At 39.3% G+C, this 25,479-nt stretch overlaps 2 protein-coding genes across 3 annotated transcripts in view; one reads left to right on the top strand and one right to left on the bottom strand.

Annotated features, from left to right (window-relative positions):
- Positions 1-5,581: 5,581 nt before the first annotated feature.
- On the bottom strand, positions 5,582-17,267 carry ubfd1 (ubiquitin family domain containing 1). The gene is made up of 7 exons (XM_058377660.1): positions 17,145-17,267; positions 16,100-16,387; positions 14,808-15,016; positions 14,568-14,633; positions 14,247-14,352; positions 14,083-14,165; positions 5,582-7,703 (listed from the first exon to the last, which is right to left on the bottom strand). The coding sequence occupies exons 1-7, from the start codon at positions 17,158-17,160 to the stop codon at positions 7,593-7,595; spliced, it is 879 nt and encodes a 292-aa protein (XP_058233643.1). The 5' UTR covers positions 17,161-17,267; the 3' UTR covers positions 5,582-7,592.
- Positions 17,268-17,305: 38 nt separating this feature from the next.
- LOC131345027 (UNC93-like protein MFSD11) overlaps positions 17,306-25,479 on the top strand; it is a 17,624-nt gene continuing 9,450 nt past the window's right edge. Inside the window, exons 1-10 of one of the 2 annotated variants that reach the window (XM_058377658.1) lie at positions 17,307-17,445; positions 17,920-18,013; positions 20,508-20,563; positions 20,663-20,770; positions 20,862-20,941; positions 22,935-23,031; positions 23,193-23,251; positions 24,692-24,842; positions 24,943-24,992; positions 25,433-25,479. The exon at positions 25,433-25,479 is cut by the window's right edge and continues 19 nt beyond it. In XM_058377658.1, the coding sequence (XP_058233641.1) occupies positions 17,924-18,013; positions 20,508-20,563; positions 20,663-20,770; positions 20,862-20,941; positions 22,935-23,031; positions 23,193-23,251; positions 24,692-24,842; positions 24,943-24,992; positions 25,433-25,479 (738 nt within the window). In that variant the 5' untranslated portion in view covers positions 17,307-17,445; positions 17,920-17,923. Of the gene's footprint in view, positions 17,446-17,919; positions 18,014-20,507; positions 20,564-20,662; positions 20,771-20,861; positions 20,942-22,934; positions 23,032-23,192; positions 23,252-24,691; positions 24,843-24,942; positions 24,993-25,432 lie in introns of both variants that reach the window. The other variant, XM_058377659.1, reaches the window with a different exon arrangement.

The raw sequence follows: 25,479 nt of genomic DNA, 5'->3' as shown, positions 1-25,479 counted from the left end.
GCCGTCATTTTTAATTTCAAAATAAAAGTTTTGAATCGCGCCTAATAAATAAAAACAGGCGTCAGTGTCCTGCGAGGCCCAACAGCCATAAAAGTCACTGGTTTTAATTTCATGAAGATGATCATCTTAAGCTTGCTAGACAAAGAAAGATTAAATCTGAGTAATTTTAAATAACTGGTTGCTCAGTAAACATGCGAATTTATTGACCTTCAAGACACAGGCACACCTCTAGTATATTTTAATTTTTTAATTTTTATGATGAATTAGTGAGGAAAAAATAACGACTCATTCTGTACTTATCCAAAGTACGTCCAAATAAATGGTCTAGAAAGCCTATGTCCCACCCACCACACACAAAAACTGCTAGCATTGCTTCACAGTAGCATCTAGAGTAATTCTGCATTCGACTTGCCTTTATAATGAGAAGTTTGTAAGTAAAAAGTAGGGAAAAAACAAGGATGCTACCCAGCGAACTGTGTTAAGTGGTGTAACTGTATATTTACATCCTTAAAACAGCAATCTATGTAGTGTTTATTGATTAAATAAGGCTGTTGTTGACTGATCTAAAGGCAATACTTGTATATAGACTATAACTCATATAAAAGTACTATTTTGTTTACCTCTGATGCTCTTCTCAGCCATGTTGATTTCACAGCACTCTCTGAACTCCATCGATGGAAGCATTACCTGTATATATATATATTTTTTATATGTATGCACTCATTTGTTGAGACATTCAAATGATTGGCACTTTGAGCTGTCCACATCACCACTGTCTAGAGACCTGAGGGCCTGTGTTTTGGAGAGGTGAAGCGTTCAGAGGTGTTTGCTGGACTGCTAGGTCAGACTTCATTAGGCATTTCTGCTAGATGTACAGACACAGTTGCCCCTGACTGCGGATGCCAAAATTTTCACCATCTGTTTCTAACAGCAGATCTGCTTGTTCCAACAGCTACTAACAGTGGAAATTGGTTGTGCTGACCATTTTGGGACCTCCACCATGGACGCAATTTTCCTGAGGTGCAAAATCTGCCCATTGCAGCCCATGGGCTCCTGTGTTAATTAGTACTCTATGCCTGAGGTAAACACAATGGCAAAACCAGCAAAAGAATCCCCTAAAGGCTAGGCACAATGGAAAAATTATAAACCAAACAAAAAACAAAACCACTATTTAACTCTCTTGGTTCCTTAATCACAAGACACCTATCCTGAGACACACAATCTCCTACTTCTGCATACTGAGGTCCATAAGATCTTGAGCAAGTCAGGAATGTATCACTGAGATAAATACTATGACAGAAGCAGAAATTCACCTAAAGGCTATGCACAATAACAAAATTCTGACACGATTTAAGACAAAATTGTACTTTCTCAAAAATTTTATGTCACTTCAAGAACGCTAAAGGTTTTGCTTGCTACCTCAGTCATGTGCTATCTGTCATGCGGCACACAACCTGTTGCACATATTTGCAATTCTCCTTCTGTGGTGAGCAAGAGAGCAAGCAACAGAGAGCAAGCAAACGCACAGTTCCTGAATCCTGTACCTGGGATGATTAACAATAGAGGAGTAAGTATGTACAGCAAGCAAGGAGGCCAGTCATGGGCCAGTGAATCCCAGCATGCTGTCTGGCTCTGTGGAGAATAAGGGATTGGTTTGGCCATGGTAAAGAGGTCCACTTGTACCAACTTTGCATTAGTTATGGATGAGTCTAACTGAAGATATTCTGTGCAAAAAGTCACTTGATCTCATCCCCCATGATATTTGATGTAGTTTACAATCACAGTGTTGTCTAAGCAGACCAGCACATAGCCGTGAAAAAGAGCAGGTCTAGTGGACTGCTAGCACTTCCAGCAGGTGATGTATTCAGTGCACACCACACACCTAGTACCCAGGTACCCCTGCTACATCTGTGGCACCACAGAGCCCTTTAGCCTGTAAGGGAGGTGTCTGTGCTGATTATCTGTCTCTGACTGGACTTGAGTGTTGAAGGAAACCTGATGGAATCACTGATTCGGCCGTGCTCATCACCCTTATCATCCTCAAAGGACACCAATATCACCAGTGGTAGTCCATGATGTCATGGTCATGGAGTGACTAGAATCCTGATGTTAGTGGCCATTAGGTCAGTAAGGCAGCCTGCATACCTCTTCAAAACATGTGTGGTGTTAGGAAGACGTCAAAGAGGAGGACAGTCTGTTCTTAAAAGGCAAACTTTAAGAAATATCTGTGTTCTGAGGATTTGGTAAATTAATCAGTGTTACACTTGTCCACATAAGTGAACCAGTCCTATGGCTGCACTGTTTGAGTTAATTACATCACCTGGAGTATAGAAAAGGGTGCATAACCAGGAGCCAGCTCAACCCCTGAACCCCCAAAAGGTTGGGATCCAGCAGCAGCTTGTATTTCTGCAACATTCTCATCAGGACTCACTAATCTGATCATGTAAGCTAAGCTTGTACGCTGCTGAAACCAGAGCTGAGAATGGCACCTCAACTGGTATGCAATAAACAGTGCACGCTATGATGAGGGCCAGACTCTCAGCCATGTTCCCAGTGTGTTAAAATCAGAATCCAGTAATCAGTAAGTTATCAGGGATTGTGTAATATCTGAAAAAGTAGAGAACACAAGTATGTGAGTATGAAGCTGGCAGGAAAATAGATACAAATCTGCAATGAGAGGGTAGCCACTGAGCCACAAACCCAAAAGGACACTACAGAGGCCCCTTGTGCTCTATGAAAAATGCTTGTAATATACAATAACAGGTCAAAAGTATGTAGACACCTGATCATCATACCTATATGAGCCTATTGAGCACTTCTGTGAAGCTTTTCACTAGATCGTGACTGTGTGGATTTGTGTGCAGTCGGTGTTCCAGTTCATCCCAAAGGTGTCCGGTTATGGCTGAGGTCAGACCACTCGAGCACCATGTCAAGCATGTCTTCATGTACGAGCATTGCCATGATGGAACAGGTTCTGGCTTTTTTATTTTTAGTGGAGTGAAACTGAAAGACATTCTTTCAGAGTTGAACAGTTTGGGGAATGATCACGAGTCGGTGTGATGGTCAGGTGTCCACATGCTTTTAGCTATACAGTGTAGAAGACACTGTGGTAAAAAAAAAAAAAAAAAAACTAGCTCAGTCTAATGAGCAGACTTAATCGAACTAAAGAAAAGCCAAACACTTCAGACTGGATGATGGCAGAGATGAGGTTTATTGTAATCAATGCTGAATACATCATGGAATATCTCATCAACCCCACACACTTCAGTTTCAAAGCTCAGTGTCTATATACAGCTCTGGAAAAAAATAAGAGACCTGAGAAATGATCAGTTTCTTTATGTTTTTTTTCTTCCAGGTTCATGTATTGGTGAGATGAAGAGTTTTTTTTCATTTTTTCTGAACTGCTGACAATATTTCTCCTAAATTCAGAATATCACTATTGTTATTTAGAGTGTATATTTAAAGGAAATGACAACACATCAAAATAACCCAAGATCATGCAGTATATTTGCAGAGCTTTAATAACTCAAATAAAACAAAATGCAAATCATTTGTAAACAAATTGTGTTAATGCTTTGGCTAAATAACATTAAGAGATCAGTATTTGGTGGAATAACCCCGATCTGTTTTGGCTCCATGATCTCCACCAGTTTCTCACATTGCTGTTGGGGAACTTTATACCACTCTTTTTGCAAAAAAGCAAACAGCTCAGCTTTGCTTGATGGTTTGTGATCATCCATCTTCCTCTTGATGACATTCCAGAGGTTTTCAATAGTTTTCAAACCTGGAGATTGGGCAGTGGGCTCTTATTTTTTTTCCCAGAGCTGTATATGTTTCCTGTCACACATAAGCACATCAAGTCGAAACGCTCCATCTATTTTTCTTTTGTGGAGAGTTTGGGACTTTCCTAGACATCATATTCTACTTTTACATTTCCCATGCAGCTTTAATATGAAACATACATAAAATGGATGCTTTATCACTATCACTATGATTTTTTTTTTGCAGTGTGAAACATTTTCATGTTGAGAAGACATCATGGGTATGTCAGTCATCATACTTTTCCATGTTAATTATTCTAATCTTATAGCTAATTAATGCCTTTTGAATTATACACCAATCAGCCATAACATTATGCCTAATGTTAGGCTAATGCCAGCCTAATATTGTGTTGGTCCCCCTTCTGCTGCCAAAACAGCCCTGACCCGTTGAGGCATGGACTCCTCTAGATCCCTGAAGGTGTGCTGTGGTATCTGGCACCCAAATAGTAGCAGCAGATCCTTTAAGTCCTGTAAGTTGTGAGGTGGGGCCTCCATGGATTGGACTTGTTTATACAGCAATTCTCTCAGATACTGTATTGGATTGAGATCTGGGGAATTTGTGTGCAGTCTGGGATAGGTGATGTTTGGATGCTGTCATCTTACCACCCTCGCAAGTCACTCAGGTTTGCTAACTGTGAAGTGGTTGGATGCTTTATGTCCCAAGAAGCCTTCATGTCTGTCACCTTCTGGCTCTCCCTTTTAGTAATGCTGTCAGAGCTAGTCTTGCTGAAGCCCCTGCCTGCACTTTACACATAATATACATTGTCTTTAAGCATCACATCTCTTTCTCTCTGTCGAGCTATACATCCCACTCCTGAGCTCCCAGTGTTCGGTGTTTCCAGTGTGACCAGGGAGTTTTTCCTTGCCACCCTCGCCACCGGCTTGCTCATTAGGCATAAAATAGGGATAAAATAGTTTAATAATTTATTTTTATTGTTTTATTGCTCTCCTTTCTCTGTTCCTCTTCTTTTGTAAAGCTGCTTTGAGACAATGTCCATTGTAAAAGGCGCTATATAAATTAATTGAATTGAAATTTAATTGAAAATTGGAGGCCAAGTAAACACCTCAAATTCGTTGTTGTGCTCAGCAAACTATTCCTGAACCATTTTTGCGGTTTGTGGGAAACTGCAGACCGGGAACACCCCACAAGAGCTGCAGTTTTGGAGATGTTCTGATCCAGTGGTCTAGCCATCACAATTTGGCCCTTGTCAAACTCAAAGCTCAAATCCTTACGCTTGTCCATTTTTCCTGCTTCTAACACATCAACTTTGAGGACAAAATGTTCACTCGCTGCCTAATATATCCCACCCACTAACAGGTGCCATGATGAGGAGATCATCAGTCTTATTCACCTCACCTGGACTGCTCATAATGTTATGGCTGATCGGTGTATGTTTTAGCTTTGACCTGGGGTGAACTTGATTTTCCCCAAATCTTTATCAGTGTGCTTCAACAATGCACAGATTCTCCCAGACTTCAGCTGCAGGTGTCCCACAGAACAAACACCGCTCTGAGATCTGACTTTGACTCTAACTTCAACTTTAGAGGAGTTACAATGGATGCTGCTGTGCAGACTCCATCTGTTTCTGATAAGACTCACAAGACTAAGGATGTTACTGTTAGGTAATTAGCTACACAAAGACTATTCATGCTTAACAGACACACCTAAACAATGCGCCCTTCTCGTCTTGTTAAAACCTAACCTCATTAAACCGAAAACTACTCATGATGTCACCCCATCCTTTTACTATGACACAAAATACATATAGGAATAAGAAAAGATGCCACAACACACACCAAAAAAGAAAATAATGCCAGGAGAGCATCTTCAGCTCTACATTCTCATTTTCATACAATCTGACATGAGGCGAGAAGGAGAAAGGGAGTGATTGCTGATAATGGTGGTATTTATTGCAAATACTCAGTCATACATCACTACTTTGCTGGAGGATATCTGCATGCATGCACATGCACACGAGGACGCACACACTGGCTGCTTTATCCTTCACCATTACTGAATTTCATGACACACAGGGATGAAGAATAACATCTTCTTGGCCTTAACATCCATTTGGACATTCATGGAGGGTTTTGTTTACCTTGATATAAGGATAGATGATGGTAAATGATTCAAAAGGTAAAGTCAGCAAATTTTAGTGTAAGTAAAAGGGTTGGAAAACAAACAGTTTTTATTGCCTGTCTCAGATTATGTGCCTGATTATGTACAGCCATTCATCGGTCATCATAGGGGTCGTACTTTATTATAGTAAAAGAGAAAAAAAACAACAACAACCTTGCATCGAGTTATCTAGTTCTGTTCAGACCCATACATTTTGGATGGCAGAAGACAGGATTGGATTAATTTGTGTTCTTTATTTACATAATCAGTCATAGTCAGGCTGCATTTATCCATCTGATTTGTCAAGTTGCCATGAGCGGCACATGTTGGTGTTAGAACAGAAATGGTCATCGTGTCTGTCCAACATACATTACTGTTTCAATTAAATACTGTCATGAGGATATCTGTGTTGACCTGCTTAATTCTTAATTACTCATAAAATAAAATGCTTATTACTGGTTAGCACCATAATTGACATTGCACAAGTGTGACCTTGTCGTGTAAAGTGATCAAAAAAAAAAAACAAAAACTGAACATTTTTTTTCTCTTCCACGCAGCCTATATGAGGTTGTTAGGCAGGCAGCAGAATGCAGAGGATGAAAGAACAGAGGGTAAAGATTTCACATCGTGGCTGAGAGAGTGGTACATACAGGACGCTAACAAAACAATGGAAACACCTCGGGTATATTTATCACCAATCCGGACTGGATCAGGATTCGTTTAAAGCTCAAATTTGATATACAGCGTAGAACTACTTACTTCTTTCAAGGTTTGGAAAATTCCAATGCAGATATTAAACGTTACTATATGTGAGAGAAGAAAGGATTTCCTGCGGTCATTTGCGTCCATTCACATCCACGTGCCCTTCAGAAGGTCTTCAGCTCTCCTTTTACTCATCAGGAAGCTTTTGCACTTCTGATGTGCGGTGCATTTGCAGTTTTTCTTTTAATATGAAATCGCCCTCATGTTAATTTAGATGCTGAATAACAATCGCACTTTATATATGAATATGTATTAAACTGATATCTCCGAGAAGAAATGAATTAAGGCATGTTTATGCTTTTTCTGGTGTTTCCATTTTTTCATTTACCTCCGGTACATATACTGTACATCATCAATTCTTCACTTAAATTAAGCACATTTTAATGTGGTTCCTGTCCAATTATTTTAAAGCGATGTATTTAAATTAATATTACTCATGTGTGGTACCATTATATGGCAAAGTATTTCTAAACAAAGAGCAACAAAAAGCATTCCCCTCAGTACAACGAGTTGTTATGAACTTTGGCTTGATTGAACTGTATGATGGAACACCAACAAACAGTACAAGATAAAAATCTCCCTGGTTCATCAATCGGTTTCCTTAAATAATATTTTATTTCTTTCACATGTATTTGTAAGTTCTGTACAATTCTTTGTTTATCCTTGGGGTTGCTTAAAAATAGGTGAGACGGGTTGAAAGAAAAAAAAAAATGCGATTATGTCATTTAGTGCACTTAAAACCCAGGAAAAAAAAAATTGTCCGCCGGAATTCCTTCAGTTTTTATATGGTTGAAAAAAAAAAAAAGTTCCTCAAATCATTACGCAGGGTCCAGTTAAGGTTGTTGTTTTGCTCTAAATCCCAATTCCTCAGTGTCAATTGAGGAGGCACGTTAAAAATACTGCCACTTTCCGAGGACTGTGTCTTTGATTGCATCAACATACTGTGCAGGCACCCAGTAAACCCAGTATTGAGAAGCTTCCGTCGGACCCAGCTGAAACGCCTAGGAGAATAAACAGAAACGTTAAATAAAACACTGGCAATATTAAAAGAAAAATGTGATTTCACATGACATACACTGTTTTGCCAAATGTTTTGGGACACCCCTCCAAATCATTGAATTCAGGGGTTGGGCTCGGCCCCTTAGTTCCAGTGAAAGAAACTCTTAATGCTTCAGCTTCATACCAAGACATTTTAGACAATTTCATGCTCCCAACTTTGTTTGGGGATGACCCCTTCCTGTTCCAACATGACTGCACACCAGTGCACAAAGCAAACCCCATAAAGACATGGATGAGTGAGTTTGGTGTGGAGGAACTTGACTGGCCTGCACAGAGTCCTGAACTCAACCCCATAGAACACCTTTGGGATGAATTAGAGCGGAGACTGTGAACCAGACCTTCTCATCCAACATCAGTGCCTGACCTCACAAATGCTCTTCTAGAGGAACGGTCAAAAATTCCCATAAACACACTCCTAAACCTTGTGGAAAGCCCAGAAGAGTTGAAGCTGTTATAGCTGCAAAGGGCGGGACAACTCCATATTACATTCATGTTCATGTAAAGGCAGACGTCCCAAAACTTTTAGCAATATGCTGTATTTGAGATAGGAATCAAACAAAAATTCATACAGTGGAATTCTTATAAAGAATATCTGGAATTTAACTTACACCTGCTTTAAGTAATTTCTTTAAAGAACACTGGTTAAATCTCAATGACTAATAGATCATAAAAATAGATGCTTGAGGAAGAAAAAGTGCAGTGTTAGAAAATCTACTAAAAAATGAAGAACTAAAACTTTCCTTTTGTGTAACTTTAAAAAGTGTTTAAAAAAAAAAGTGTAGGATGTAAATTCTCATCAATGAGCCATTTTCATGCTCAATTCCCATTCAGAATTTTACTCTGATCAGATTTTAAATCATTTATTTGATATCTTGTGCTTTAAAACAAACAGTTCAGGCTGAAGCTGTAGTCTGAGCTACATTATGGCTCGCCGATATAAAATCTCATTACTGCAACAGAAAAGCACCTGAACCATACTGGTAAAGCAGATGATGGGTTGTGTCAAATTGTTTTAATGTATCCCTAAATAATAAAACAATATATGATGCTAATCAGACTGAATATTTTAAAGTAATAAGAACATAGAATTTTATGCCCATTATATACAGTTGAGAACATAAGTAATTGTACAGTAACACATTTTCTGTAAATATGTATAGTTTTTACTGCCTTGACTGCAACCGTCTTCAGTTGCTGTTTGTTTGTGGCTCTTTCTGCCTTCAGCTTCGTCTTCAGTAAGTGGAAATCGAGTTAAGTAGGGTTGAAGTCAGGTGACTGGCTCTGCCATTTAGGAAAATTTCATTTCTTTGCATTAAGAAGCTCTTGGGTTACTTCCACAGGTTCATTAACCATCTGTACTGTGCAGTATCCTCCTTTTCACAGCATCTGACTGAATCTGAGCAGGAAGTGTAGCTCTATACACAGACTTCTGCGATCATCCACTTTAGTACATGACGCATGGCCTTACAGGCCTTTTGGTTTTGCTGAGCTGACCAGTGCATTCCTAATTTTTATGAACAGATCAAATTGCTGATTTGGCCACTAATAAACTTTCTGCTTTCCCTTCAATAGGTGCGTTTTGTTTTTCCAGTCTGTTCCCTCATTTGCATCAACACTTCTTCGGAGCACATCCCACAAACAGCAAGAAAATATAAAACACTTGGAATCAACTCCAGACCTTTTATCTGATACTTTATCATAAAATAACACATGGCCATGATACTGCTCATCAGTCAGCTGTCCAATTACTTTTGATCCTGTGAAAATAGAGTGATGATATAAAAATGGCTAATACCTATTAATAGTGGTTCAAGGAAGGACAACCAACAGAGTCATGGGCACACAAGGCTACTGCAGCACAAACTGCTGAAAAACTGACTGCTGGCTCTGATATACAGGAGTCAGATCACAGAGAGCATCACAGCTTGCTGCCTATGGAGCTGCGTAGCTGCAGAGTGTCAGAGTGACCAAGCTGACTCCTGTACACCACCCAAAGCTCCTACAATGACCACCAGAGCATCAGAACTGGACCATGGAGCAATGGGAGAAGGAGGCCTGGTCTGATCAATGCGAATCACCTACCTGATGAAGGGACGGCACCAGGATGCACTGTGGGATGAAGGAGTGCCAGAGGAGGCGGTGTGATGCTCTGGCCAATGTTCTGCTGGGAAACCTCGGCTCCTGCATTCATGTGGATGTTACTTTGACACGGAGCACCTACCTAAATATTGCTGCAGATGAATTACAATGCTTATTAACGCTGCTCCCTAATGGCAGTGTCCTCATTCAGCAGGATGATGCTCCCCAAGACACTGCAAAGATTGCTCAGGAATGGTTTGAGGATCATGATAAAACGTTCAAGGTGTTGATTTGACCTCCAAATTCCCTGCAGCTGGACAGACCAAATTCCCCGCTGCTGGACAAACAAGTCAGATCCATGGAGGCTTACAGAACTTAAAGTAACGTATCTTGTGGAGTCTATGCCTTGATGAACCAGAGCTATTCTGGCATAACAGAGGGAACCTACCTAATATTAGGCATACTTCTACTGGCTAATCGATGCTCTCTCTCTCTCATTGAATATTGCATAATTGATATTTCAAAGTGTCACTTATAATTCATCCCAATTCATTTGCCAAAAAGACAGTGTTCATTTTGTTATTTTGCGGCATAATGTTGAGTTTATGAGAGGTTTTCAAACCCGAATATACAAGTTATTCATTTTGTACAGAAGGCTGTCATTTAAACAAAGGTGATGGATGTAGATACAGTACAAAGCAGACCAAGAAAATAAAAGAAAAGGAAACCCACAAAGGAAACTACTTTGTTTCACAACAGGTGCTGTTTGCTTCTAAACGATGCCAGTGTGTGGGTTTCTGGTGCAGCCGCAAGTGCTGCTCTGCTAGCTACAGTGGATGTAAAAAAGTATATATACACCCCCGTTAAAATGTCAGGTGTTAAAATGTCATTCTACACACAAATAAGGAAGGAGCTTAGATAAATCACGTGAGCTGTTTTTCCACCTTTAGTGTGACAGAGCAACCGACACAGTTCAAGTGGAAAAAATAAATATACACACCCATTTTACAACAGGGCATGTGACTGTGCTCAGAATTAACCATTTACATTTAACCTCATGTTCGAAAGTCATTATAATCCACCTGTCCTCATGAACCATCTGATGTCATGAAGCCATGTTCTACAGAAAGAACATCTACATTAGATGTACCAGACAACACTGTGAAACCAATCCTTAACAAGTGATCACGGGGCATCACAGTGACATCCCCAAGAGCAGGACATTTATAGTAGAAGTAGTAGAAAGAACAAAATGGAACGTATAATGGAGGCTGCCAAGAGACCAATGGAAACATTAAAGGAGCTGCAGGAACATCTGACAAGTTCTGGTTAATTCCAACAATCTGGTCTATGATGCAGGGCAGCTAGACAAAGCCATTTCTCAAAAAGATGTATATTTCACCCCAAACCCATGTGGCAAAATGGGTTGTAGTCTACTGATGAGAGCAAGGTAAAACATTTTGGGTAAAATTTTAAAGTTTATGGCAAAAAGCTTCTCTTTACCCACAGTGAAGCACGGTGGTGGCAGCATCATACCATGGGGCGACTTCTCTTTAGCTGAAACTGGGGCTCTAGTCAAGAGGGAAGGGATCATGGATAGCTCCAAATACCAATCTGTATTGGCAGAAACCCTGCAGGCCTCTGTTAAACAGCTGAAGAAACTTTCCAGCATGATTTTTTTTTTTTTAATATCCACTGTAATTCTACCAATAAAATAAGTGTAAACTTCACCACATCTCTGCGCAAGCGCTGGGATAGAACAAGCCTTGATCCACACTGGCACAGTGGTTCTATTCAAATGTGTATTTTCTCTCTCTCATGATCTGATTAGTCATGAAGAGTTCAGTACAAACACTTCAAACTGGATGTGATGCTTGACAAAAATACGTTTGTGATCCAAGCACTCAAATCGCTCGATATGTCCTGATGTTTTAGTTACCATGGTAGCCAAAAATGTTGTTAGGTAACCCAAATAACTCGATTAAAGAATTGAAAAGGTTTAGTCCTTGTAGTTAGGTGTTAATTAGCATTATGAGCATAATTACACTTGATAAGTCGCTGGGGATAAGAGCATCTGCCAAATCCTGTAAATTAAAATAATTATCATTCAACTCCATCAGGCTGAGCAAACGAGCGCTACACTGTGTAAACTACTACAGCAGTCCTGCCAGATTTTTACATATATGCCATATGCCAATTTTAGAGCGTAAACAAACTGAACAGGAGTCAGAGACAGAGTCGCTTATGATTCTATAAGTGGAAAAATCTTTATCTTTCTGAACACGCAGGCCATTAATTTTTTTCTCCTATTTGGTTGCTAGTGAATCATCATCATCCTTGTTCTGGAGTTTGTATCATTACTCAGTTGAAAAGTTATTTAGCAGTGGCTCTGATGATAACCAGTTAGTAACAGGAGATGTTGTTGTGTTTCTTTATACAGTATTTTCTTGATTTGAGGAATGAGTCATCTGTTTGTCCTTGGTGTATATTTATTACTCTGCATTTTTGCTAGAGTGCTATATATAAATATATTTTTTGTTCAGTAAACATGGTCCTTGTACATAGCACTGAGAACTGGCCTTGAGTTCCCGGACATGAAGGTCCAAGTAACGTCTCTGTATGATAAACAGAATCCATTAGTCCATCTACACCGATCAACCATAACATTATGAGCAGTGAGCACCAAGTGAGGTGAATAAGACTGATCATCATTTCATCATGGCATCTGTTAATGGGTGGGATATATTAGGTAGCAAGTGAACATTTTGTCCTCAAAGTTGATAGAAGCAGGAAAAATGGACAAGCGTAAGGAGCGAGTTTGACGAAGGGCCAAATTGTGATGGCTAGACCACTGGATCAGAGCATCTCCAAAACTGCAGCTCTTGTGGGGTGTTCCTGGTCTGCAGTGGTCAGTGTCTATCAAAAGTGGTCCAAGGAAGGAACAGTGGTGAACCGGTGACAGGGTCATGGGCGGCCAAGACTCATTGATGCACGTGGGGAGCGAAGGCTGGCCCGTGTGATCCGATCCAACAGACGAGCTACTGTTGATGAAATTGCTGAAGAAGTTAATGCTGGTTCTGATAGAAAGGGGTCAGAATACACAGTGCAGGACGGGTCAGGGCTGTTTTGGCAGGACCAACACAAAATTAGGCAGGTGGTCATAACGTTATGCCTGATCTGTGTAAATTCTACATAAATCATACATTCCACCAATCGCTCTTGAGCAGATGGGCTAGAACAGCATTATGCTGTGAATCTCCTGTTCTAGCAGATACAAAACCTGTTCCATTGGATTCAGATCTGAGGACTGGGAAGGCCACTGAAGTACTCAGACATGTTCATGAAACCAGTTTGAAACCATGTTTTCTTTGTGACATGGTGCATTATCATGCTGGAAAGTAGCCATCAGAAGAAGAAAGGATCCAGATAATCAGCAGAAAAACTCAAACAGGCCGTGGCTTTCAAGCAATGATGACCCATGGTGTGCCAAGAAAACATTTCCCACACCATTACACCACCACCACCATCAGCCTGAACTGTTGACACTAGGCAGGTTGGTCCATGAACTCATGCATTTGGTGCCAAATTCCGACCCTGCCATCTGTGCCTCAGCGGAAATCCAGATTCATCAGGCTACAATTTTCTAGTCTCCAGCTGTCCAGTTACGGTGAGCCTGTGCACACTGCAGCTTAGCTTTCTGTTCTTAAGTGTAGTCCATCTCAGCTTTGACATGCTGTGTGCTCTGAGATGCTTGTCTGTTCACCACGGTTGTAATGAGTAGCGATTTGAGTTATTGTAGCCTACTCATCAGCTCAAACCAGTCTGTCTTTTTTGACCTCTCATCAAAATAGGTGGTTTGCCCACAGATCTGTCACTTCCTGCATGTTGTTTTTTTTTTTAAACACCATTCTGTGTAAACTCTATAGACTGGTGTGTGACTAGATCAGCAGGTTATGAAATATTCAAACGTCACTAACAACCATACCATGTTCTGTTTTTCACACATTCTGACATTTAATATGGAAATTCACCGAAGCTTCTGGTCTGAATGATATCTGCATATTTTTGTGCACTGCTCTGCTGTAACAGGATTGGGTGGCTACACAAATGAGACGTCAGTGCAAGTGGAAAAGTGTTGAATCACAAAGATGTGATTAAAAGGGACATTGTGTGCAATTTGGACAAACCTGAAGAATTTTTCTGACATTTAAAAATAACAGCGCATACAGAAAAATAACGTACCATCATATGGTAGTCCTCATGACCTTCAATTGGCTCGGTCACAACATTTTTAATGGACCCCATTGGGATTTTTTCTGTCCTTTCTGTAAAACAAACATAACGTTTATCAAAATAAAAACCAAGCAACTGATTACGAAGAAGAAGAAGAAGAAAGAAGTCGTTACCCTTTGTTCCAATCCACAGCTGATCCTGTTCCAGTTTGAAAGTGAGCCGTACTTTTCCGCCAGATTTGTTGTACATTCCAGATAAAGGCACTGTTGGTAAACGCTCCTATATGCATGAATGAAATAATGAATGATTAAAGAAAATATTGGACTTATTTAACCATCTAAATCTGATAGTAATGACTAATCACATGTTACAATTCATAAACACTTTTAATATTTGATACATTAACACTTCTTAGTAGCATAAATCTGTATACCTGCACTACACAACACAGATCATAAGGTTTCATAAACAATCAACGATTCAACATTTATTACCTTTGCTCCTTTTATTGACGGCATAATGTCCTCAGGTTTTCCTTTGTCCAACACTTTTCTATGTTGCTAGAATAAGAAATGATATATAAGCGCAATAATGTCAATAAAGCAACTGAAGCTAAATGATTTATGGATATATTTTTATATAAAAATATCCCTTCAGATCACTCAGCACTACCGAGTGTGATGTGGAAAAGAATAAAATGAAGATACTTGCATTTCATAAACAAGGATTCCCACCTTTTGTCTGCACAAGGGCTCTTTTTTGTTTTCTTCAGCTTTGACTTCTTGTTGAATTACTTCCTTCGGTGTATTTACAGCCAGTACGTCGTTTATCGTAGACCCCACAACCATTATTTTCGCACCGTTTGTAACTTTAATTTCACGCAGCGTTTTGTCCTCTGGTAGCAGTCCTTTGTACATCACCTTCTGCATAGCGGGTGGAAGACCTAAACGAGAGAATTCACACAGTGAAGTGAACAACGATGAAAGTCTTTACAAAATCCAACACCACATACATTTTAAACTATACGGTCAAAAGTTTGTGGACACCTGATGTGCTTGTTGAACATCTCATTTACTATTATGATAACCTCCACTAGATTTTGGTGTGTGGCTTTCTGAGTACTTTCACTCTAACCTTCTCAAACCATGTCTTTATGGTTCACTGTCATGCTGGAACACGGTTTAAGTTCCAGTGAAGGGAAATTGTAATGCTACAGCATAAAGAGACATTTTACACAACAGTGTGCTTCAACCTTTGTTCAAACAATTTGGGGAAGAATCAAATATGGGTGTGATTATCAGGTGTCCACAAACCTTTGGCTGTACAGAGTAGACAAAACCTAATAGCCTTTTTCTGAAAATGTGGGCAATTGAAGAAAAACTTGTAACAGCCTTATCCTCCACCACCACCTCTCCTTCCCCCACCACTGCAGACAGAGGTAGGCTTATGATCTTGATAGATGCCAAGTTTTACCTCACCCTGCCTACACATACACTCACAAATGAGTGCTCACTGCATATATACACTTTATCTTATTTACAGTGCACACTTTTACTTGCACCCCCCCCCATTCTTGCACTATTGTTAATCAGTGTTTTTTTCTATCTTCCATATGTCCTATTTAAATGATGTCAGATTGCTGAAGGTGCAGAGTATAAATTTAACTCTATTGCATCCTGAATCTTGAAGACGAACCTCTCTAGCAGCTGAGTAGCTTTCTCTAAAACAGCAAAAGCAATGACATTAATCTGACATGAAGAACAAAACCTGCATATTGTGTCAAAAGTAGTAATACGCACCGGGCTTGTTTGTGTGTGTGTGGCTGCAGAGACAATCATAGAATTGGTACAGATTTAAAATACGCCTCTGTATGCATACGATTAAGGATAAATCAGTATTATGATCTGATGTTTTGTTATTATACAGCGAGTTGAATAACTTTGTTCAAATTGATTTCTGAGTAAAAGGCAAAATGAGGTCTGTCTCCATCATATTTCCACCCTTACCACCCCAAGACACTTCTTACCAGTAAGTGTGTGAATTCTTTCTTTCAGCTTAGCTCCGGTTCCATCTAAAGGTATTTTAAGGTCGTATTTGTTCTTGTTCCAAATAATTTTCAGTTCCACCATCTCCTTCCCCTCCTCGCTGTCGTCTCCATTACTGACAGCGGAGACCTGAGACGTCGAGGTGTCTTCTCCGTCGGCGAGGACGGCTTGTTCCGAGACCTCTGCCGCATCTCCCTTACCTCCCTGGTCAGACGAGTCTTCTGATGCTTTCAGGCTGACTTCGGTTTCCATTTCCACTCCCTCACTTCCTGCATGATCAAGGACAGATGGATGCATTAGGACAGTCAAACACATGACTTCCAGACTAAATCAATTGCATAGCCATAAAAGAAGAAATGCACCAGTAACACGTGGACGTGTGAAGACTCAGAAAGACTCTGCTTCAGTCACTTTAATCTTGTATCATGATCAGTCTATGTTTAAAGTGTACTACTAAAAAACAAGCAGTTCATTATGTCATGATGTAAAATGACAGGCCACTAAAACACGTCCGATCATTTACATTACAATGTGTTTACAGTCTTTAAAAGATTGGGACTATTCTTGTCCAGAGATGCTGCTGCTGCTAAGTGATTAGCCTGTTAGCTAGCTGACGTTGGCGAGCTAACGCTGAAGCATCTAGAAAAGTCTACATGGTAACTTGGCTAGTTTCGCAGCCCTAGATAACTCTTAACACCACACTGTCCACTCACTCTGTGCCACCGCTTACTGTTTAACCGACTGTCCAGTGTTTTTATTGACATTTTTATTTCATTTTAAACAGAAATCCACCTGAGTTGGCGCTGGCACGCGTAGCACAAGAGCTAACAAGAGCCCCCTTAAGTTCGCCAAGCAGCTCGCTACTGGTTAAGTTTCCGACGAGACTGAGCGCCACATATCTACGGAAAATAATCCCGACACGTTTCTATCACATTACAGAGACGTTACGGGATTTAATTCAGTACTCGGAGAAGCCGAAAGGTCTGTCGAGAGCAGAATGGAAGCAGGTTTTCTGCATGAACCTACCATCCTGAGCCGCCATGATGATTGTGTACAATATGAGGAATGCCTGCTGGGAAAGAACGCGCTGTCACGGCTTGAACCGCGCCGGCTTCCGTACGTGATTCTGCGTTTCTGAAAATCTGGAAAATCGATTTGTTTATTTATTTTTTTTTCTGTCAAAAAAACCAAAGCGTTCTTGGTGATACTTGAAAATGATACCTTTTTTTATTTTCATTTTTTAATCAAGCAACTTAAACTCAACTAAAGCGCAGGAAATATTACAAAAGCTTCACTAGGAGCACGCGCGCGTCTATTGCTTCAATAGGTAAAAGGTCCAAAGGTTCTGGGTGAAGTTACCAAAACATGTAATGTGATAGATCAGGAGTCTTTAAATGCTGTAAAATTAGTGTTTAAATTGCATGCTTGATTGATTTCATGCTACAATATGCAAAATCCGAACTTCCCCTAGCGTCATAGCTTCCTAAAGCTGTTATAGTTTGCAGTTGTTTATATTAAACCCTAATCCTAAGCCTTTAGAAATAACTTGGATCCTGGCAATTTTTCCAAAAGTGCCTGGAGAGAAAGACCTAAGTGATCACATGCTGGTTAGATCTGACATTCCTGCTGTAGTCACACACTAAGAGTGTGTGTGTGTGTGTGTGAGAGAGAGTTAGTTTCCAGCCAAACCCCAACTTTATCATGTGTAACACTGATTAGAGTTTATTGTTTTCCTGAAATGGATCTCAGTTTTTGCTTAAGATTCTTCAGACTGTGCTAAAACTTTTGCATGACCCTGGAGAGAGATGGCCGACATCAGGACATATAATGTGGTGATTCTGGGAATAGCATTTTTACTCGTTTTCACAGCCTTCACCACTTGTGGAAATATAGAAGTGAGTAAAATCTTTGTTCCTGGTTTATTCTCGAAGACATACGCCGGCTTCCTATGGGATGCTGCTGGGGTTGTGTGTCAGTTCATTTCGAGAGAAGTGCTGCATGAGAATGAGTGGGTTTGTGAAAATGAATGAAGCTGAGATATGGGGAACAGGATATCAAAATATTCTTTAAAGAAAAAGAAAGAAGCAGACAGGCTGTGCTGAGCGTATCATTGTTCATTGTTTAGCAAATTAATGTCAGACATATTTAACCAGAGCGCTGGGTTTGTATCATGTCACAGTTCTTCAGATACACTGCATTACCTGGAGTTTACACCCCACTTTCAATGCGGTTAAAGAGTTAGAAAAGCCAATCTATGACTCTAGAAAGGTTTAAGAGATCGTCTAACTTTCCCAAAAGGGAATATTTGCAAAATATAAAATGTGGGGATAAGTCGTTTGTCCAAATGCTGCAACTGTAAATGTCCAGAACTGACTAAAACAACTTAAAGCACTGCTTCGTAATCAGATCAAATTTAATCTTTGTCTGATTCCATAGATTTTATGCTTTGTTATCTTCACTGATGCAGCCCAGGTCATGAGATTATGTACGCGAGCACAGGACATCATGATTTATCTTAAAACAAAATGCTGGTGCTTTCTATAGATGTCTACAGAAAGGCTATGAGTTGTCTGTTTTGTTTTCTTGTGATCGTATTATAACAGAAGTTGTGTTTTCAGACATGATGTAGCAGAGGCATACTTATATTATAGCTATATTGTGTATACTAATATGGTGTATTGATTAGTGTGTATTGATGGCCTGAAGCATAATGTGATAACTATGGAGATGTCTCAAGTTGCCTGGCAACAAAACACCACTCGTTTATGATCATTAGGGTCCGCAAAATTATAGCTGCTGATTTTTCTTTCTCAAGTGATGGACACTTTTATAGGGAAGTTGTCTAATATCAATCTGTCAAGCTTTTCCTTATGTCCTTCTTTCGCTTTTTTGGACTCGGCTCTCACAAGACTTGTCGATTTTAGGAATTTAGTTTTGACTCCACAACTCTACTTCCTGAATGATTTTGGGACTTATCCACTCCACAAAGGAGTTTATTGTTGGCTGACCTCACAGCAGTGTAAAAGCTGTTAGTTAATCGCTGGAATCCTCCTCACATGACAGATAGGCAGGCGTGGGCTTGGACGTTATATCTGTGGAACTGCTCATAGACCTTGGACGTATGCCATGCTGCTTTCTAAATTCTGTTGATATTTCTGTCTTATTTGTTTTACATTTGTGTGTTTGTGTATATATCCCTGGAGGCTATTGTAGGTGTGATGGGTTAGGGGGTGGATCCTGGTGGGTTTGTTGGTTTTTTGTTAAGTTGAAATGAAAAATCATTAAAAAATGGTTAAAAGAGACAAAAAAACAAAACATGCATTTCCTTTTCTGTCAGTCTCTACAGAAAAAAAAACAGATGAGCTCATGCATGATGTACATGATAAATAATCATGCATTTTGACACAATGAGAAATATAATTAATATTGTGAAACCCCCTTTTTTATCTTGACATCACAGTTCCTTTGGCTTTTCTGGACTGATCTGTGATGTTTTGCATAACTTGGCAGCAGACACTTGTAGAGAAGATGCCTGTAGTGGTCAGTATTGGATTGAAAATAGAAAGATTTGGAGCCACGACTTAGACACTTCTGAGTAATTTTGGGGAATTTCCAAAAAGCATGAGTTTCTGTAAATAATCTAGGTCTTAACAACTTACAAAACATCCTCCATTATTGCATGAACTGGCCAGTCTTCAGAAATGTATCTTCATATCCAGTGTCTGGAGTCAGAGTGTTATTAGAATGTGTCTGCTGATATTTCTCTGTGGACTAGACGAAGTGGTGTGTTCTCACATCAAATCAGACCAGGATGGTTGTGATATCATGCGTAAAAATAGATAACAATATATGGGCAAAAGTTTGTGCACCCCTGACTGTTCCACCCATGTGTGGTCTCATTCTGTGAAGGTTTTCACTAGATGTTGGAGCGTGACTGTGAGGATTAGTGATCATTCAGCTACAAGAGTATTAGTGAGATCAGACACTGATGTTGAGCAAGGAGACTCCAGTTCCAGTTCATCCCAAAGGTGTTCAGTGGGGTTGGGTCAGAGTCAGGGCTCAGTGCAGGACACTCTTCCACTCCAACTTTAACACACCATGTCTTCATGGAGCTTTGTGCTTTTTCTTGAAAATGGAAATTGTAATGCTAGAGCATAAAAAACATTCTATACAATTGTGTGGTTCTAGGTTTGGGGAAAGATGAGGGTGTGATGATCAGGGTGCACATACTTTTGGCTATATAGAGTATCTTATTGTGTTAAGGTGTTTGATGCGGTTCTGATTTTTTTTTTTGGATGGATGACCTTGTCTTGATGTTCTTGATGGGATAAGTCTACGTACCATAACACGGATTTCAGTGCATAATTAATTTGCTTTCTTTCTCTTTAGCAAACTGTGGTGAAAAGTCTGGATAATTCTACTTTCACTGGAAGTGGGTATCACAGGTAAGTACAGATTTTTCTTATAGATGGAAATACAGAGAGAATATAATTAATGGAAATTTCTTTCGTGCACGTTAACACGAGCTTGTTTTACTTTTCCAGCCTTGGCATAATATATGGAGTTTTTTCGTTTGCGAATTTATTTGCTCCCTCTGTGGTAGCAGTAATTGGACCACGGGTCAGCATGTTCATCAGCGGCCTCCTTTACAGGCAAGTATCACAAACTACACATTATATCCAGCAGTGAATATTTAGGATATATTTGTTTGAATATCCTAATTTTTTTCTCCTTGTCTTTTAGTGGTTATATAGCTGTATTTATAATCCCGTCAACCTGGTCGTTTTATTTGACCTCAGTGCTGATTGGGATGGGAGCAGCCTGTAAGTATTCAGTCTCCTCAGGGGGTTTATTCAACTCTGTTCACACTCGCCACGCAGAATCTGCACCATTTTAATAATAAATAGAAAAAAAATAAGACGGATCATTTAGGTTTATATTTAGTACTGCCATGAATAATATTTCACAAAGCAGATCTTTACATATAGCCCACAAGACACATAAATATCTGAATTTACACAAATGAACCGGTTTAAGCATTTACACACGCTTGATTCTTAACACCGTGTTTTGTTACCTGGATTATGTTTTGTGATTTTATTTTGATGTTGCGATATATTTTGATAAGATATTTACATGTTTCCCAGAAGACAAAATAACAGATTGAACCAATTATCCTGTTCAAAAGTTTACACCCCCCTATTTTCTGCCTCTTAGTGCATCATGGTGACTTCTTGAGAATCAGTGACTTTTTGTAAACAAAGGTTTTTTTTTTAGCTGGAAAACCAAATAATATGCAGTACCCAGAGAGTTCTTCTGAAGAAGTGTGGGCAGTTTAATTACTCAAGACCAACAAGGGATACATGACCTATCACAAAACATAACATCATGTACTATATTGCCAAAAGTTTTGGGACACCCCTCCAAAACATTGAATTCAGGGGTTGGGCTCGGCCCCTTAGTTCCAGTGAAAGGAACTGTTAATGCTTCAGCTTCATACCAAGACATTTTGGACAATTTCACGCTCCCAACTTTGTGGGAACAGTTTGGGGATGACCCCTTCCTGTTCCAACATGACTGCACACCAGTGCACAAAGCAAGGTCCATAAAGACATGGATGAGTGAGTTCAGTGTGGAGTCCTGAACTCAACCCCATAGAACACCTTTGGGATGAATTAGAGCGGAGCCTGTGAGCCAGGCTTTCTCATCCAGCACCTCAAAAATCCGCTTCTAGCTGAATAGTTAAAATTTCCATAAACACACTCCTAAACCTTGTGGAAAACCTTCCCAGAAGAGTTGAAGCTGTTATAGCTCCAAAGGACGGGGCAACTCCATATTACACCCATGTGCATGTAAAGGCAGACGTCCCAAAACTTTTGGCAATATAGTGTATGCTGTTGATTATCTAGGTAACAACTTTCAGAGTTGGCAGAGCAGGCAGAGAAAGTGCAATTTGCACCTGTTTGGTTGTGTCCATGTTTAGCATTGAATGTCTTTGTCATGTCTCACTCCACAGTGGTGCTTAATCTGCAGCTCACATGAAAGTAGACACTCAGAATTTGTAGTGTATTTGTATGAATTTCTGTTTTTCTCTAGCCTGCTAGGGGTGATTTAAAGTTTAATAAAAACCAAAACCTTTTTTTTCTACACAGATGTTACTATCTTTAAAGTAAATGCTGTTATTGAACTCTGTGATATGCCCCAAGTGATTAAAAATGTGAAGGCGTTTATCTTCAGCCAGTGAAATTCTGTGTAAGGAGGGAAAAACACACGTCTCACACTGAAAGTCAGTAGAGTCCTGATTCATTTTATTTCTGACTCCCAGCCAGAAAGTCATTTGTTTGTTTATACTGACTGAAAATGTCTCATAAACCAATTTCTGAAGGTCAGCGTACTGCTGAAAAGGGTTAAGAGTCAATTATTATGCTCAATTCAGTTATGATTATGACTTGTGGAAATATCTAACTCAGGACAGAATGAAATGAAGAACAAAATGCAATTTTTTATGATCGTTTCTAAACATTCTTCGCTAACGTTTTTCCGAGGTGCATGTAAACGTATGACTGCAGCTGTAATGTGCTAAAGAATATCATTTGACCTTCGTTATAGATCCTCTTTGCGGATAAACGCAGCGATACAGCCACACTGCCAGGTCTAGATTTGTGGTGTTTAATAAGTCATTAAAGGATAATCTGGTACAATCTCAAATCAGTTGTTTAAAGTGAAACACTGGAGCTGAAATCTATAATATTCAGTCAGGGTCCTCAGGTTTTTGACACTTATGGATTAAAATAAACCCTTGATTTGTTTCCATAGTGCTTTGGACGGCTCAAGGGCGCTTTCTGGTGGGGAATTCGGACGCTTCCACTATTAACAGGAACACAGCAATGTTTTGGGCTTTGCTGCAATGCAGGTGATTAAGACCAGAGCTGAAGAAATGTGTGAAATAATTCGTTCAACAAAACCCTGAAATGATTTCATCACATTTCTGAACCTTATTGGAGACAAACATAATCAAATAATTCTTGTTGAAATTTGATTTCTCTCGACGTACTTTCATTCTTTTTCTTTCAGTATGTTGTTTGGCAATCTTTATGTTTATATCGACTGGAAAGGAAAATCTGACATATCAGGTAACTTTATATATATATATATATATATATATAAAACATAAAATTATCATGAAAATCATTACTTTATTGATTAATTTTGTATTTAAAAAATCTTTCCAAGCATTTTTAAGTGAGAAGAAAAACACAGCGTTTTTAATTTTTTAATTTATTTATTTTTGTCAGCAGCTACTCTCCATCAGCTTTAGCTTTGTATCTGAAATCATAAAGCTTTTGGAGATAAACATACCATTTTAAAAGAATTACTTACCTTACAATTATGAAGAGCTGTCAAGGTCGAATTAAATAAAAGTTAGTCATTGAGTGCAGCTACTTTCTTTCTATAAGCAGGAATTTTTTACTTCTTAGAGCTAAAGAGCGGTGTACAGTTGATATATTTTATATAAGACAACACATTGTTACACTTAATTAGTGTAGATGCTGAAATTATTTATGTGTATTAGCCTGGTTTAAATGGTGTAATGATGCATTAGGAAAAGAACTGAAATGAACAGAATGGCATTTAGGACTGTACACATGTCTATAAAGGCTGTAGGTTGTCCTCATTCTGGACGTTGTGCAATCTTTTAAATATACACCGATCAGGCATAACATTGTGAGCAGTGAGAGGTGAGGTGAATAAGCCTGATGATCTCCTCATCATGGCACCTGTTAGTGGGTGGGATATATTAGGCAGCAAGTGAACATTTTGTCCTCAAAGTTGATGTTAGAAGCAGGAAAAATGGACAAGCGTAAGGATTTGAGAGAGTTTAATGAAGGGACAAATTGTGATGTCTAGACCACTGGATCAGAGCATCTCCAAAACTGCAGCTCTTGTGGCGTGTTCCCGTTCTGCAGTGGTCAGTATCTATCAAAAGTGGTCCAAGGAAGGAACAGTGGTGAACTGGTGACAGGGTCATGGGCGGCCAAGGCTCATTGATACACGTTTGGGAGCGAAGGCTGGCCCGTGTGATCCGATCCAACAGACGAGCTACTGTTGATCAGATAGCTGAAGAAGTTAATGCAGGTTCTGATAGAAAGGTGTCAGAATACACAGTGCAGGACGGGTCAGGGCTGATTTGGCAGCAAAAGGAGGACCAACACAATATTAAACAGGTGTTCATAATATTATGCCCGGTCAGTGTATATCCATATATATATATATATATAGTATTTAATGGATCAGTGTATGTAGTATTGTCAGTATGTATTTAGTAACACATCACAATATCACATATCTACAACAGAGAGAGAGAGAAGGCAAGAGAGGCCGAGAGAGAGAGAGAGAGAGAGACAATATCAGGAATAATAAAAGGAGAAATAATTTTGCTTTAGCTCTCGATTCTTTATGAAAAACCCTGAAAAAGTCCCTTGAATAACTGACGCCCACATGTTCAGACCTAATTTTATCATATCTTTTATCGCAGAAGTGTGTTAGAGTTTTGTTTGCTTTCTTTCTTGCAGACAAAGACAGAAAGACCATGTTTATTGCTCTGTTGGTCACCTCTGCCATTGGAACACTAAGTTTCCTCTTTCTACGAAAGTCAAGTCAAGAGGAAGAGGAGGACGTTCTGTCTGATGAGGAAGGCCAGCCCTTGCTCTCATCTCGAATGATGTACTTTTAAAAACAAATTTTTGCTTATCATGATTATTCATAAGGGTTAAGATTTGGGGGATTTTGTTAGATCTGACTTTAATAGCCGTTCATGTTACAGATTTAAACAGCGAGCCAGTTCTGCCCTAAATGAGGCCAAGACAGATTTCAGTAAGTGCAGTTACCCTTCTGACATTCACTGTTATATTTTTCAGTGCAGTGAGCTCTGCTCTTTTACAACAGGAAAGACTGGCATTCTCTGAAAAATAGAGTTTCAGAAAAGAGAAGGTCTCCAGGAAAGACTTTGTTTCTGGGAACTGACTAAATCTGGAATAAATCATACTGTGACTCAGAAACCAAACAGATATTCAAATGTGAAACTAAAGTTAAAGGATGTTACTGATCCCTGGCCTCCACATTATGAAAATCCTTCAAGAGCCTGCAAATAATCAAAAATCTCATTAAAGAACTATAACTGTTGAAAAACAAACAAACAAAAGAAACAAATGGGAATTAAATTGGAAATTATTCAGATTTGCCATTAACTGTGTGTGTGTTTTATAATATTTTTGCACACATTTAACTCTTTATTTTTGTTCTGTTTTCTTAAGAGACAATGCTGCACCTTTTTTGCACAAAAACTATGTTACTCTTAAGC

This window comes from Hemibagrus wyckioides, linkage group LG24 (genome assembly GCF_019097595.1).
Source record: "Hemibagrus wyckioides isolate EC202008001 linkage group LG24, SWU_Hwy_1.0, whole genome shotgun sequence".
Taxonomy (NCBI): domain Eukaryota; kingdom Metazoa; phylum Chordata; class Actinopteri; order Siluriformes; family Bagridae; genus Hemibagrus; species Hemibagrus wyckioides.
This window is presented reverse-complemented; position numbering and strand designations above follow the sequence as displayed.

Coding starts and splice junctions, on each gene's coding strand:
- ubfd1 (XM_058377660.1), bottom strand. Junction 15,017..16,099: donor AAGAATTCACACACTTACTG/GTAAGAAGTGTC, acceptor TCTCTCGTTTAG/GTCTTCCACCCGCTATGCAG. Junction 7,704..14,082: donor ATGAGGACTACCATATGATG/GTACGTTATTTT, acceptor TTATTCTCCTAG/GCGTTTCAGCTGGGTCCGAC.